This window comes from Typopeltis vanoorti, chromosome 20 (assembly GCF_054136105.1).
Source record: "Typopeltis vanoorti isolate ZY-2024b chromosome 20, IOZ_Tvanoo_1.0, whole genome shotgun sequence".
NCBI lineage: Eukaryota > Metazoa > Arthropoda > Arachnida > Uropygi > Thelyphonidae > Typopeltis > Typopeltis vanoorti.
In genome coordinates this window covers 33,240,890-33,257,748 of record NC_143568.1, presented here as the reverse complement: position 1 = coordinate 33,257,748, position 16,859 = coordinate 33,240,890, and the positions used below count along the sequence as shown (strand labels likewise).

At 35.0% G+C, this 16,859-nt stretch overlaps 1 protein-coding gene across 6 annotated transcripts in view; it reads right to left on the bottom strand.

Annotated features, from left to right (window-relative positions):
• Window positions 1-16,859, bottom strand: part of LOC150095352 (lethal(3)malignant brain tumor-like protein 4) — a 381,800-nt gene that overhangs the window by 292,085 nt on the left and 72,856 nt on the right. The window contains exon 1 of one of the 6 annotated variants that reach the window (XM_090410243.1): window positions 7,923-8,011. The exons of the other annotated variants lie outside the window; for them this stretch is intronic. Coding sequence (XP_090266369.1) covers window positions 7,923-7,955 — 33 coding nt within the window. The 5' untranslated portion in view covers window positions 7,956-8,011. Of the gene's footprint in view, window positions 1-7,922; window positions 8,012-16,859 lie in introns of those variants that run through there. 6 annotated transcript variants of the gene reach the window in all.

The following is a 16,859-nucleotide window of genomic DNA, read 5'->3' as shown; positions in this document are numbered from 1 at the left end:
ACTGGAGTGTCAAGCTGTCCAATATAAAGCAAAATTAAATCAGCTTCACCTCATTTACTAAAGAGGCCTATGTAACCCTGTGAAAACGATGTTTGCATCCATAGCACTAAGTGGCCCAAAGAAATACTCTTCCAAGTTTGATTCTAGTTCTCGGCTAAAGGAACTTTTTCTAAGCATTTCTTTGACTGGTTCCAGAGTTAGTCATGCTCTGGTGTGTGGGCAAGTGGGTATTTTCTCTGGAAACTCAGGTTTTTCATCCTATAAACTCAAGAAAATTAACTGTAGGACTCACACTATTTCAGACAATAATATCTCGTGTTAGGGCCCACAAGGGCATGCCAAACATACTACAGAGATCCAGAACGTACCTGTGTTTGAGGGTACAGCAGGAAAGCAGTTCTGCAGACTGGCTGCCAGTTAGAATATGGGACCAAGAGAGATGATAACATGCTTTAGGCTTCCTAATCAGCTGGCACATAATCTTGCTGCCATCTACACTGCCAGGTAGGTAAGTAGGCTGTGTAATGGTATACAGTGGGGAGGGGGATATTGTCAAGGCCATGTTACGGTATGGAGAATGGATGGACAACATGTCCAAGAGCACCACATGTTACTTGTCTCTTTTTATCTTCACCTTTGAAACACTAGAATGAAAGTGCCTAAATAATCAGTGTCACTGCAGTTAAATTAAACCTTCCATTCAGCCAACCAAGCAAGCAAATATTCAATGAAAAACCCACCAAAGGTATGGAAAAGATTGCAGAGGTATAAGAATTTTAAATTTCTTTTACAAAATATATAGTAAAAGCTAAATAAGGGACTCATAAAAGATTCAGATTTTATTCTAGAATTAAGTTTTAGAAAAGATTCTCATGTATAAAGCAGGTTTCTGTCTAAAGTAAAAACAACAACAAAATAATAATAAGAAAGAAAGAAAATACAACCTGGAAACAAAATACATATACAGCAACAACAACACAGAACATTAGAGGAAGGTTTTTTTTTTTTTTTTTTTTTTTTAGGAGGGCGGGTATGTTCAGAACATATTACGCCAGACCAACTAAATTATAAAAAAAGATGTTTATTAACTGGTTTATATTTTGCTAGATTTCAAGCTAGCATCTTCAGAGAACATTACACATCAGAGTTAACAAGTTGCAATGAGTAAGTGAAACAATTCAAATTATAATGGACAAAACATCTGAAGTCCTAATTTGGCAATCTCTAATGTAAAAAAGAAGTATTACAGATATGTAATAATGTGACGTGCTCTGAGGATGCTGGTTTGAAATACAGCAAAATATAAGCCAGTTAATAAATGTCCTTTTCATAATTTAGTTGGTTTGGTACTGAAATACCATTAAAATAAGTTATGATTAATATTCAACACCTAAGCTGATCTATTAGATTAATGTTCAGAAAGACATTTCACTTTATTAATGCAAAAGATAATAAATTTAACTGCTTTCTGAAGAAACTACAATAAGTGTATTATTATAATGCAATTTATACTAATTACAAACAGCACTGTATTGAAAGGCAAACTGAATGAAATTGCATTATGCGAGGTACTGCTTTATATATGAAGATAATAAAACACAGACTGGATTAAACTCTGAATAATCTTGTAAAATAAAAAATAAAATAAAATAAAATAAAAAATGATGGTACAACATGACAAAATTTCATGCCGGCTGGGGCGTTGCTCGGTTAAACAAGACCCCCTGTTGCTTTCGCCATGGAACCAGGATGAACAGTGAAAAGTCAGCTACTGGAACAAATCTGAAAACACACCCCAACTCAACATCACCAGAGTTAAAGATTGGTACTATCAACATAAGAAGCCTGAATGGCAAAGAAATGGAGCTAGCTGAGGAATTAGATAAGTACCAGATTGACATAATAGGGACGACTGAAACAAAAAAGACAAAAACTGGTGAGATCTTTCTGAGCAATAAATACGAAATGTTATATTCAGGCAATGACAATCAAGGAAAAGAAGGAGTAGCCATAGTATTCAACACAAATTACGAGGCTAATCTTCTTGAATGGCAGGCAGTCTCAAGTAGAGTGATGTGGGCAAATATGAGAATGGGGAACTGGACAATGAGACTTATTTGTGCCTATGGCCCCACAGAGGGTTCTAATAGGGTAGAAGTAGAGGAATTTCTTGAGACTCTAGAGAAAGCTACTGACACAATGAAAAAGGAAAAGTTGGTCCTTGTTGGGGATCTGAATAGAGAGTAGGAAATGATTGTCAGACATACAAAAATATTTTGGGAAAATTTGGAGAAAAGAGCAAAGCTAATAATAATGGCAAATACCTGTTGGATTTCTGCTCAGGACATGGACTGGTTATTACTAACACCATGTTTCAACATAAAAATATGCACAAATTCACATGGAGAGAAGAGGCAAAGGAATAAGAAAAGTCTCATTGACTATGTTATTGTTGATAGTGATGTTTTCTCCCTGGTGCAGGACACCAGAGTGTACAGATGATTTGAAATTGGAAGTGATCACTATTTAGTCTTGAGCAGGATAAAATTGAATTTCATATTGAAAAGAATAACATGTAAGAAAGTTTTAAAGCAAATAAAAGTTGAGCAGCTCTCAGATGTGAACTGTAGACTAAAACACACAAAGATTATTGAAGAAAAAATGAAAGAATTTGAAAACAGGAATCAAACCTTGGAGATTCAGTGGCAAGCCTTGAAGAAAGCCCTGATTGATTCAGCTAGAGAGGCATGTGGTGAGGTTGTCTGCAAGGATAGAAAAATTAGAACTCCATCCATGGTGGACACAGGAAGTTAAAGAGGAAGTGAAGGAAAAGAAGAAAGCCTATCAAAAGTTCCTAGCAAATAAGTCAGCTTGTGCTATTAGAGAATACAGAGACAAATGTAAGAAAGCGAAACACTGTGTAAAACTAGCTAAACAAAAGTCATAGGAGGACTTTGGCAAGAACATAGAAAATAAATATCAAGAAGGTGGTAAGTTATTCTGAGGTTGTTGAAGAAGCTTAGAAATGGAGGAAAGAGTGCTATAAAAGAAGTCAGAGATGATAAAGGTGACATGAAAACAGGAGAAAACGATATCCTTGAAGTATGGAGTAATTACTTCGAAAAATTGCTAAATGAAACAAGCAGTGTTAGCACAGTGGTAAAAAACACTCGACAGGCATACAGTCAGGACTACATATCCATACTTGAAGTAGAAAAAGCCATCAAAGGCTTGAAATGTGGAAAGGCAGCAGGAGTAGATGATATTCGACCAGAAATGCTGAAGTGTGGTGGTATAAAAGTCTTACACTGGCTGCACTGTTCAGAATGCCTGGACAGAGGGACGAATTCCCGATGATTGGAGTAGAGTTCTCATAGTACCCATATATAAAAAGGGAAATAAAACTGAATGTGAGAATTACAGAGGTATTTCATTACTGAGTGTTCCTGGCAAGATCTATGCAAGTATACTTGAGAAACGGTTGAGAAAAATTGTGAAAGAAAAGCTTGGTGAAGAACAAGCTGGATTCAGGCCAAATAGAGGCTGTCAAGATCAGATCTTCACTTTACGACAAATAGTTGATAAAGCATGGGAATATAATAAAGATCTGTATTTAAGTTTTGTCGATCTGGAAAAGGAATATGACAAGGTGCCAAGAGAGAAGCTATTCAATAGGCTACAGTTATATTGTGTCAATGGGGCATTATATCAAGCAATATACTTAGTCTTTATTTGAGTTGTAAGTCGGCAGTTAGAATTGAAGGATGTACAGAAGATGGTTTATTGTTAAATCTGGTGTGTGACAAGGATATACATTATCCCCTCCATTATTCATTATCTATATGGATCATTTTATGAAGGAAAGTGGTATTAAACATGCTATCAGAATTGGAGATGTTAATGCCAGCTCTTTGCTTTATGCGGATGATGTTATACTTATCAATAAATCCGCTACAAGTTTGCAAGATTTCCTGACTAAATTGAATAACTGTTGTAATAGATATGGTATGAAGGTCAGCATTGAAAAGACAAAGACAATGAAAATAGGTAGAATTGTTGAAAATGTCAACTGTGTTGTGAACGGGGAACCTGTGGAACAAGTAAAACATTTCAGCTACTTAGGCACGATTTTTAGTGAAGATGGTATATTAAATATGGAAATAGACAACAGAATCAACGAAGCTGGTATGGTAGGAAGTCAGTTGAATAAATTCGTATGGAATAAATGAGAAATTAGTCAGAACACTAAATTAGCTGTATACAAGAAAGTGTTCAAACTAGTTTTAACTTATGGATCTGAGAGCTGGGTCAGAAGTAAAACACTTGACCAAAGACTAGAGACCGCAGATAAGAGAGCTCTAAGAAAGATTAGAGGCATGAACAGATGGCATCAATGGCAAAATCATATTAAAAACGAGGATATTAGTAAGAACTTGACATTGTCAGCAACCAGGAATGCGTAAGCAGAGCTACTCTCAGGTGGAATGGTCACTTAAACAGAATTTGCGAGGAAAAATTAGCAAAACAAGTGTTCTCTGCCAGGTTGGCAGGAAAACGAACCAGAGGAAGACCAAGATATAGGTGGATTGATACGGTACAAAGTGCCTTAGACGATAGAAATATAAGATCTGATAATGTTGGAGTCTTGACAAGTAATAGACTGATTTAGAGGAAAATTGTAGATAGGAAGTTAGTAATTATGTAAATTTTTCATGTAGTACTATCATATTCTATACACCCCTTGAGGGTACATGTCAGGAATTTGATGATGATGATGATAATCTTGTAAAAAAATAAACCAAGGAGTGATATAAGAGTGTCTCCTATCTGTAGAAAAATGAAATATATATGTAAATGAAATAATAATAAAATGGAATATAAAGAATCAACAAAGATGATAAAAATTATCCTCTAATGTGAATTTAAATAGACAACCATGAGATAATTACTGATTCTGATGATAAATTCTAGAAAGCCATTATTTAGAATCTAAAGAAAATAGTCAGATTTCGTATTCTTCAAGAAAAAAAAAATCATAAACAATGGCTCTTAAAAATTAAGACCCAACCAGAAGTAAAACAGTAATAAACAATAAAATTTTGTACCAATTAATACTTTCAATCATTCCAAATGCAGGATTTCGTATGAAGGTGAAAAGAACACAAATAAATAATTAAATCCTCTAATTCCTTTAATTTCCAAAAGGGAGTAGGTAAACTTCAACTAACTTTTGGAAATTGGGACCAGGATGTATTAAGCCTTATCTGTCACCAAATGTTGAGTCTATAGTTATCGATGATTTCAAAGTGACCAGAGTGAGAGTACAACTGGAAACAAAGGTAATGAACTGCTGCAATCTAATGATCCTAAACTCTTAAGCTTTAAACTTTCATACTATTGGTTTAAAAGTGCAAGTTCTACCATCAATTTTTCTGGAATGCTGGGTTAAATACTGAAGTTTCCAGGGAAAGAAAAAAAAAACTTGCTCTGCCAAAAACTGGAACTCAGGAACCGACTAAAAAATAAATAAAAATGCATTAAAAATGGTCCTCTAGTTAGTAACTAGAAATTAACCTCTAGAGGATCTTTTTCCTAGCATTCTGGTACAGAAAGTGTTGCTATTAGACCACATACGTACCTACCCAAAAGGAACCAATATAAAAATTACAAAATAGCTGCATAGAACAGAAGTAATATCTTCTGCTTAACTTGGTGCAAAGATAAACAAGATTACAATATATTATCTATATCAACACTACTTTATGGAAAAGAAATCTGGGCAATAGAAAAAATAATAAAAAAATTTGCAGCAGATGAAAATGAAATATAGGAATAAACCAGCAACGTATACTAATCATAAAAGAAATGAGGAAATCATGAAACCAGACGTCTGACCAATGTCAGACATTGGTCAGACGTCTAGAAGCTTCAATGTAACTTAGACCACAGGAACAAGGGATGTTATAAACTCCTGCATGTTTGTAGAAAGGATTGGAATCTTTTGGTGATCTTAGAAATTTCTGGATAGTTTCAACTGGCTTGAAGGTCACTCTAATATTGTGTGGTTTTAGGAGACGAGCTATTTTTTGGAGATGGTACCAACGTATGGAATAGTTATAGTAGATATATATTGGGTGTCATCACGTTGTCTTTGTGGTATATCAGAGAAGAGAATCTCAAGTCTTCTAGGGTAGCCATTTAGGAGTAGATCATTTGATATTTTATTTAATTCTTCTTGTAGATCATTATGGTCTGTGGTGAATTGTATAGCTCTTTTCTTTAGCATGTGAATAATGCTGAGTTTTTGGGAGATGAGTTAAAGTTTAGATAACATCCAGTATTTGTTAGTTTTCTATAAACTGATATGTTGACACTGTTATTTTCTTTTTTTCTTAATTATGATGTCTAGGAATGGTAGTTGTTTGTCCTTTTCAAGATCTAGTGTGAATTTGATAGCATGGTGGAACATATTGATTGTGTTTAGGTAATCTAATAGCTCTTCCTTTTTGTGGTTCCAAATGATAAAGATGTCACAACAAATCTGAACCATGTCTTAGGTTTGGATTAATTTGAGATAAGATTTTACTTTCAAGATCTTCCATAAATAAGTCAGCACAAGAGGGTGAGAGGGGGCTGTCCATTGCCAATCTGGTTAATTGTTTGTAAATTGTTTTTCTTCCATACGAAATAGTTAGAAGATAGACAGTGGCTAAACAATGAAGAGACATCTTGTGGGAATAAATTGTCTAAGATGTTGATAACTTTAACCACTGGAATGTTGGTAAACAGGGAAGTGACATTAAGGCTGGCAAGTATATCGTTTTCAGAGATAGAGATATTTTTTAATTTTTCTATAAAATGCATAGAGTTTTTGATATAAGTATCTGAATTATGGATGTGCTGTTGTAGAATTTTATATGGATATTTTGACAGTAAATACGTTGGAGAGTTGATTCCATCCATTATTGGGAGTAGTGGGGAGCCATCCTTATGTACTTATGGAATGATGTATAGTCTAGGAGTTAGAGGATGCATGGATTTTAACTTTTTAATTACATCTGCAGGCCAGTTTGTCATCTGACATAATAATTCATTGGTATCGTTATGGTTTTTTAATGTAGGATCTGTGTTCAGTACATTATAGACAGATGTATCCGATAAAAGATTGTTGAGTTTGTCTTCATAATCTTTTGTGTTTAAGATGACAGTGCTGTTCCCTTTGTCTGCCTTAAGTATGATGATGTCTTTGTTGTTCTTTAAGTTGAGTAGCGTTCTTTTTTCCATAGGGGTGACATTAGTGTGAGGACATCTTGAAGGAGACGAGAGGATTATGCTGCTTTGCAATCTAAGGTCATTAGCTGTAAGTTGTGATAGTAGTGATATTGCCTTCTCTATATTGCAGATAAAATCTATTTTAGGTATTACAGTGGGTGTTAAGATGAAATTGAAGCTTTTTTTGAGAATAGCGGTCTCGGGTTTAGATAGTATGTGCTTAGATTGGTTAACGATCACTTTGTTGTACGGTATAGAAGGTTTTGACCCAATAAGATTATTATACAAATGATTAAATTTCTCGATTTGTGTTCGTTTGCTATTTCTAAAGGTTTTATCATAACTTGTGTAAATCATATTATCTAGGACTTGTCAAATATCTTCATCCACAGTATTAGAGATGTCTGTGAAGTACTCATAGCATTTTGAGTCTATTTGGCTTAAAGTAAGTCTTGTATGACGTATTCTTTCATGTAAAAGAGAGAGAGAGAGAGATGTTTTTTGATAGATGCGTTCAGTTGTCCAGAATTAAAAAGCTGTCTGAGACATAGGACCTTTGGGATGACGTTGTTGTCTCGACATCTCTTTAAAAAGGTTAGGTGATTTAAGAACTTTGCTTTTTTACACTTTAAAAGCACAAGATGGCGTACCTTACATTTAGTGATCTCGTCGATCCTGTTCATATTCAAAATACACAATGTCTACAATGTACAATACACAAAAGACACATATACAATGTCTTCTTCTTCACCAACCTGTAAGGTCAATAGAAAACTAGTAAAATAGCTTCTGCAATTCCAAACATATTTTTCAACATAAGAACTGCATATTTTTAATTTCATACAAGCTTCAATAAATAAAAATAAGCACCATAGTTACTGCTTGTAATCCTCAGGATCACATCATATAAAAAAAAAATTAAAAAAAAACTACAAAAATGAATAAACACTTAAATAACATCAAGATTTGAAGTTCCAAGAGACATGCTAATGCTGAAAGTACTAGCAAACCTTTACATGTTGTGCTTTTTGCATTCATGCATTGCATTTTAGCTACATATGTTGGTTGGTGAAGATATGAAGAGTGCTTCTAAATTATTGTCGAGGTTTCTGTGGCCTATAATTTTCAAACTGGAAAAAACAAAATAAAACTGCTTACAGAATATGACAGTGTAACTCAAAAAGTTTTATTTGGCAACACTGTACCTGCCGCATTAATGTCTGGGAGATAATATAGCATCATACTTTAAAATGGTGACTGTTCAAGAGAAAGCAATGTGCATAGTTTGGTTTTACGAAAGAACGTCCATTATCACAACATAATGTCGTTAGAGAACTCAGTATGGAAAACATCCACCTTGAGATGATAACATCCAATATTGGTTAAAGCAATTTCAAGAGACTGGTAGCATTCAGCACAAAAAAGGAGCAGGAAGATTGAGCACTTCACAGTAAGATGTTGATCGAACCAAGGAAGCATTTTATCATCATCATCATCATCAAATTCCTGCCATGTACCCTCAAGGGGTGTACAGGATATGATAGTACTACATGAAAAAATTATATTATTACTAACTTCCTATCAACAATTTTCCTCCAACTCAGTCTGTTACTTGTCAAGACTCCAACATTATCAGATCTTATATTTCTATCGTCTAAGGCACTTTGTACCGTATCAATCCACCTATATCTTGGTCTTCCTCTGGGTCGTTTTGCTGCCAACCTGGCAGAGAACACTTATTTTGCTAATCCTTCCTCTCCCATTCTGCTTAAGTGACCATACCACCTGAGATTAGCTCTGCTAACGCATTCCTGGATGCTGACAATGTCAAGTTCTTTCCTAATATCCTCGTTTTTAATATGATATTGCCATTGATGCCATCTGTTCATACCAATAATCTTTCTTAGAACTCTCATATCTGCGGTCTCTAGTCTTTGGTCAAGTGTTTTACTTCTGACCCAGCTCTCAGATCCATAAGTTAAAACTAGTTTGAACACTTTCTTGTATACAGCTAATTTAGTGTTCTGACTAATTTCTCGTTTATTCCATATGAATTTATTCAATTGACTTCCTACCATACCAGCTTTGTTGATTCTGTTGTCTATTTCCATATTTAATATACCATCTTCACTAAAAATCATGCCTAAGTAGCTGAAATGTTTTACTTGTTCCACAGGTTCTCCATTCACAACACAGTTGATATTTTCAATGATTCTGCCTATTTACATTGTCTTTTTATTGCTGACCTTCATACCATATCTATTACAACAGCTATTCAACTTAGTCAGAGAATCTTGCAGACTTGTAGCGGATTTATTGATAAGTATAACATCGTCCACATAGAGCAAAGAGCTGACATTAACATTTCCAATTTTGATATCATGTTTAATACCAATTTCCTTCATAATGTGATCCATATAAATAATAAATAACAGAGTGGATAATGTGCATCCTTGTCTCACAAAAGATTTAACATTAAACCATCTTCCTGTACTTCCTTCATATCTAACTGCTGACTTACAATTCAAATAAAGACTAAATATTGCTCGATATAATGCCCCATTGACACCATATAATTGCAGCGTATTGAATAGCTTCTCTCTTGGCACCTTGTCATATGCCTTTTCCAAATCGACAAAACTTAAATACAGATCTTTGTTATATTCCCATGCTTTCTCAACTATTTGTCGTAAAGTGAAGATCTGATCCTGACAGCCTCTGTTTGGCCTGAATCCAGCTTGTTCTTCACCAAGCTTTTCTTCCACAATTCTTCTCAACAGTTTCTCAAGTATACTTGCATAGATCTTGCCAGGAACACTCAGTAGGGAAATACAGATGTAATTCTCACATTCTGTTTTATTTCCCTTTTTATATATGGGTACTATGAGAGCTCTACTCCAATCATCGGGAATTCGTCCCTCTGTCCAGGCTTTCTGGACTATGCAGTGCAGTCACTGTAAAACTCTTATACAACCATACTTCAGAATTTCTTGTCAAATATCATCTACTCCAGCTGCCTTTCCACATTTCAAGCCTTTGATGGCTTTATCTACTTCAAGTATGGATATGTATTCCTGCCTGCATGCCTGTTCAGTGTTTTTTACCACTGTGCTGTCATCACTGCTTGTTTCATTTAGCAGTTTTTCAAAGTAATTACTCCATACTTCAAGGATATCTTTTTCTCCTATTTTCATGTCACCTTTATCATCTCTAACTCCTTCTACAGCACTCTTTCCTCCATTTTTAAGCCTTCTTCAACAACCTCCATAATATCTTACCACCTTCTTGATATTTATTTTCTATATTCTTGCCAAAGTTCTCTCATGACTTTTGTTTAGCTAGTTTTACACAGTGTTTAGCATTCTTGCATTTGTCTCTATATTCTCGAAGAGCACAAGGTGACTTATTTGACAGGAACTTTTGATATGCTTTCTTCTTTTCCTTCACTGCCTCTTTAACTTCATGTGTCCACCAGGGAGTTCTGATTTTTTTATCCTTGCAGACAACCTCACCACATGCCTCTCTGGCAGAATCAATCAATGTTGTCTTCAGAGTTTGCCACTGCATCTCCAAGGTTTGGTTGCTGTTCTCAAACTCTTTCATTTTTTCTTCAATAATCTTTGTGTATTTTAGTCTACAGTTCACATCTGGAAACTGCTCAACTTTTATTCGCTTTAAAACTTTCTTACATGTTATTCTTTTCAATATGAAATTCAATTTTATCCTGCTCAAAACTAAATAGTGATCACTTCCAATTTCAAATCCTCTGTACACTCTGGTGTCCTGCACCAAGGAGAAAACATCACTATCAACAATAACATAGTCAATGAGACTTTTCTTATTCCTAGCCTCTTCTCTCCATGTGAATTTGTGCACATTTTTATGTTGGAACATGGTGTTAGTAATAACCAGTCCATGTCCTGAGCAGAAATCCAACAGATATTTGCCATTATTATTAGCTTTGCTCTTTTTTTCCAAATTTTCCCAAAACATTTCTGTATGTCTGATAATCACTTCCTACTCTACTATTTAGATCCCCAACAAGGACCAACTTTTCCTTTTTCGTTGTGTCAGTAGCTTTCTCTAGAGTCTCAAGAAATTCCTCCACTTCTACCTTAGTAGAACCTTCTGTGGGACCATAGGCACAAATAAGTCTCATTGCCCAGTTCCCCATTCTCATATTTGCCCACATCACTCTACTTGAGACTGCCTGCCATTCAAGAAGATTAGCCTCGTATTTTGTGTTGAATACTATGGCTACTCCTTCTTTTCCTTGATTGTCATTGCCTGAATATAACATTTTGTATTTATTGCTCAGAAAGATCTCACCCGTTTTGGTCTTTTTTGTTTCCGTCACCCCTATTATGTTGATCTGGTACTTATCTAATTCCTCAGCTAGCTCCATTTCTTTGCCATTCAGGCTTCTTACGTTTACCGATCCTTAACTCTGGTGATGTTGAGTTGGGGTTTGTTTTCAGATTTGTTCCAGTAGCTGACTTTTCACTGTTCATTCTGGTTCCCTGGCGAAAGCAACTGGGGGGCCTTGTTTAACTGGGCGACGCTCCAGCCGGCATGAAATTTTGTCATGTTGTACCATCATTTTTTATTTTGGTTTAACCAATAAGAATACAATTTGGTCGGCTAAATCCCAAATTGCCAGCGCATCCTCGTTCGTTCAGTATCCAAGTAGATACCCAACAGGGTGCACCACGAGAAGGTGAGGATTGGACGTTAGGTCAGAAGCCCAGGTCGGTTCTCTGCATTCCTTTAAAGGCTATGTGGAGGTCTCCTCTCAGTTATTCAGCTTTGATCCTTAAGCACCCAATGCCAAAATCAATTAGACAAACTTTTCTGCAGTCAGGTATTCCACAAATGGCTGTCTGGAGGGTTGTTCATAACCACCTTCAACTCTGTGCCTACAAGCTGCAGATTTTGAAGGCTTTACAGTCAGGCAATAACCCTTGCTGTTTCCAATTTGCCCAAGACATTTTGTCAAAAGTTGAAGTCGATGAAAATCACTTTCGTAGATGGATATTTAGTGATGAAGCAACGTTTTGCATATCAGTGAAGGTATATCTTCAGAACTGCAAAATATGGGGATCAGAAAACCCTCACACCATTCAAGTATTCGAAAGAGATAGTCCAAAGGTGAATATGTAGTGTGCCTTAGTTATATTTGTCATGCTACATTGGGCTCTTACTGTCTGAGAATTTCTTGACATGCATTTTTCTGGCAGTCCGTTGGGAGTGGTGTACAGATTCCATGGCCTCTCCACTCACCCAGTATTATGCTGCTTGATTTCCTGTGGGGGTACGCAAGTCATTGTTTAACTGACCCCTGTGACTTCCTTCAATGAAATGAAGACCAGAATTGTTGCTGTGATAGAAAGCTGTGATAGATTACAACGCAAATGATGGAGAACACTTGGAGGGAAATTGATTATCGATTGGACATCTTATGTACCATGAAATGCATGCATGTTAAAGTTGTTTAGCATTCTGCAGTATTCTATTGGTTTCTATAGGTAATGATTCTATAGGTAATGATTCTATAGGTAATAAAATTTTTTGAATTACACTTTTATATTTTGTAAGCAGTTTTATTTTGTCATTTCTAGTTTGAAAATGATAGGCTATGGAAACCCTGTAAAATCTCTCATGATATATAACTATGTAACTTATCATGCATGCTTTTACATATTTTTCTAAGGAAATTGCACTTAAAGTAATGTCAAAATTTGTCTGTGATAATCTTGTATTTGTAATAAATTAAACATGAGCATTTGTTAAATGTGCCGCATGACATCATCATGTAATGCTGTTAACTCATGTCTAATTCTAAGAATAGTGAAGAATTCTAAGAATTGCCATATATGGCAATTTCAAAAGATGCGCAAAGTATGATGTCATCATAGGTTGAATGTCAACACATGACCATATATGGAAGTTTCGAGAGATGCATGCACGCGTAGAATGAAAGTCCAAGCCAATATAAGGTGAGATGTCAAGGACTTGGTCTTAGGTTTCTCAACCATCTCTCACCTGGGTCCGCTGCCACATGAGGTCCATTGTCAGTAATCGAAAGAGAAGTGTTATTCATCTTAGGGTTTCACCTTCTCTTACCTGTGTCTGCCGCCACATCAGTTCCATTGTTGGTCATTGAAAGAGAAGCGTCGGATGCCTCTGAGTCATCTACCTGGATTCGGTGACACGAGGTTCACAGTTGGTAATCGAAAGAGAATCATCGTAAGTTTTAGGTTTCGGAATCATCTACCTGGATCTGCCACCATGTGGGGTTCAATGTCGGTAACCGAAAGAGGAGCATCGTAAGTTGCATGAGTCCTAAATGGCATAAAATAATCGACAACTCTGACAAAGAAGAAATTTGGCAGAGAATCAAGAATGAGCCAGCAGAAGGAAAGAAGGAAAAAGGGAGCTCCTTTGTGTGAACAAAAATTCATGTGAGAGGCAATGCTGAATGAAGGTTGCAAGTACTTATGTATGTGATAATTCCGAACAAGATTGTGCATCAAAAGTGTCTGTTTATGGGCACAATAAGATAATATAAATTGATAATGAAATAAATTTACTCAAGATATGCTTAATTGTCAGTTTGTGTATATATATATATATATATATATATGACTGGCAGGATATTCTAGATTGTGATTTAGCTTTAATAAGAAGTAAATTAGAACTAATTTTGAATTAGGAAGAATTGAAAATAACAAAGAATTGTAATAAACTGTATATATGTGAACGTATACAGTGTGTTACATTGGACTGATTCTGTCAATGTACTATTCTGAAAATTTCGAACCTGCATAAGATAAAGTTTAGTGATCAATAATCAAGCCATGACTAATTAACGATAATGATTAACATAAGTGGGGAATGCTAACAATATCTGCTTTGCTTTAGTTTAAAATCTTATAATCTTGCACTCAAGACAGTCTAACTGGCAAGGTCGCAAAACAAATAAATTTGTTAGACTATAGAGCAGTGGTTCTCAAAGGGTGCGTCAGGGGCACTGGTGCGCCCTAGAAGATTTCCAGGTGCACCCTGTGGTATTCCAGAGAAATATGTGTCCAGATATAAAAATAAATATAGTTACTCTATTATACCTTTTCATTACGGATATATAGCTGTTAATTAACATAATTATGTTAATTAACAGCGGTTTTTCTTGCAAAGAGAACAAGAATATGGTTTATTCTTGTTGTGTATATTACTTATTTTAAAAGTGTTGGAAGTGGATGTTATGTGCATATTACTTATTTTCAGATAAATAGACCCAAATAAAATGGATAGATTTCTCAAAAAGAAGCATGATATTGAAGAATCAGATTCTGGAAGTGAGCAAATGTTAAGTGCAAGTAAGAAAGCAAAATCGCAGCCTACTCACAAATATAATGAAAGTTGTTTAAGCTTTGGTTTTCACTTGGACCGGAAGTGAAGATCATCCTTTGCCGCTATGTTTAGTATGTGGATATAAAATGGCAAGTGAATCATTGCTTCCTAGTAAATTGAGTAAACATTTTAAAACTATACACTCCAATTTACAAGATAAATCTGTTAGTTTTTTCAAGAGATTCTCTGAACAGCAAACAAAAGCGGCAAATTCTTTTAAAAGTATAATGACTGTTTCTGATAAAGCTCAAATCGCTTCTTATCAAGTCTCAGAATTGATAGCAAAAAATGTGAAAGATCATACTTTAGGTGAGTCACTTATTTTGCCTGCATGCAAAAAAATGGTCATGACAATGCTAGGAAATGAAGCAGCAATGAAAATAAGCAAGATTCCTCTGTCCAACGATACAATTCCAGGCGTATTATAGAAATGTCTTCTGATATCGAGAAAAATGCATGCAGTAATAAACTTCAGTATTCAAATTTTGCATTGCAAGTTGATGAGTCAACAGACATTACCAACAAGGTGCAACTCTTAGCATTCGTCTGTTTTATTAATGAAGATCAAATAGTAAATCAGTTTCTTTTTTGCAAAGAATTAAGTGTATCTACAAAAGGTGAGGATGTTTTTAACATTTTGAATAGCTATCTTGATAAATGGCAGTTAACATGGAAGTCGTGTGTAGGCATTTGTACAGATGGAGCCCCTTCCATGGTAGGCTGTGTTAAGGGCCTTACATCTTTTGTAAAAAAACAAAATGAGAATGTTATCGTAACTCACTGCTTTCTTCATAGGGAGGCCTTGATGGCAAAAACATTGGGAGAAAACTTAAGAGAAGTTTTAGATCAAGTTGTTCAGATGGTAAACTTTATTAAAACAAGACTTTTGGTTTAACATTAACAGAAGAACTGGCAGCTATATCCACTGATCGTGGATTGATGATTAAACATAAGGAATTATCTCTTGAAGCCTTTTGGATTTCTATAAAAGAAGAATATGTGTCAATATCTAAAAAAGCTTTGAACATTTTACTACAATTTTCAACATCATATTTATGTGAATTAGGATTTTCTACCCTCACCACAATTAAGTGTAAAAAGAGAGGAACTCTTCAATGTATTGACGAGGAAATGAGAGTTTGCTTTTCAAATATATGCCCAAACATTGAAGCAATTGCTAGGACACATCAGGCTCATGTTTCTCATAAACACAAGAATGAATAAACTTAAGGTATGTTTCATTTTATTTTTTTTTTATCGCATTATTTTTTTTCTGTAATATTTGACTTAATTATTATAACATATTTCTCAGAAATATAGTGTGCCTACAATTATTTGTAGGATTTTAAATGTGCCCCAACTTCAAAAAGTTTGAGAATCACTGTTATAGAGCGTCAAAAATAAGATCTAGTAGAAATAAATAAATAACAGCAGTCGACAATTTACAGTTCTCAAAGTATTAAGTAAAGAACAACAAAGACAAAGCAGGTTAGCAGAAATATGTAATAGAAATACAGAACATTTATAACAACCTCAACAATAATTTAGAATCACCCTGTATATTCTTCATTCCTCAATAAGGCATAGCAGATAAGAAAAAATTAGTTTATATTTAGACTAAATCATTACTATTAAACCATTTATGGTTTCAAGAACAGCTTCAAAAGATATTCATATTTCCAGTCACTGCAAAAAGGTATTAATAGGTTTCTTCCAATTGACTTAACAAGAACCAGCTGATTTTTCCTGTCTGCAGCTGGTGATGCCACTATGGTATGGTTTTTTGTCATGTATTTCATATGACTAGCTAATCTAACCCAAGTATAGGATGCTGAAAGAGATCTAATTTAAGCAAATCCCACCTGATAGGAAATTAGTGTTGTGGGTAAGCTATGGAACAGATAGTCTGAAAATCTGCTCTAGGAACTTTCATGTCCTGATGATGGAGGTCTCACATTGGCTGAGGAAATTTATCTACTGCCTAAAATGAGATGTTTCAATTTGCCTGTGATGAATAAAGTGCAGTGTCCAGTGTTACTTACAGAAAAACAGAAACTGACTCCACAATGAATATATATACAGTATTTAAAGACCAAAACACTAATTAACAACATGCCCACATAGATGGTAACGACAGAAATAAATTGAAATCTAGGTCTCCAATGTTAATCCCACAT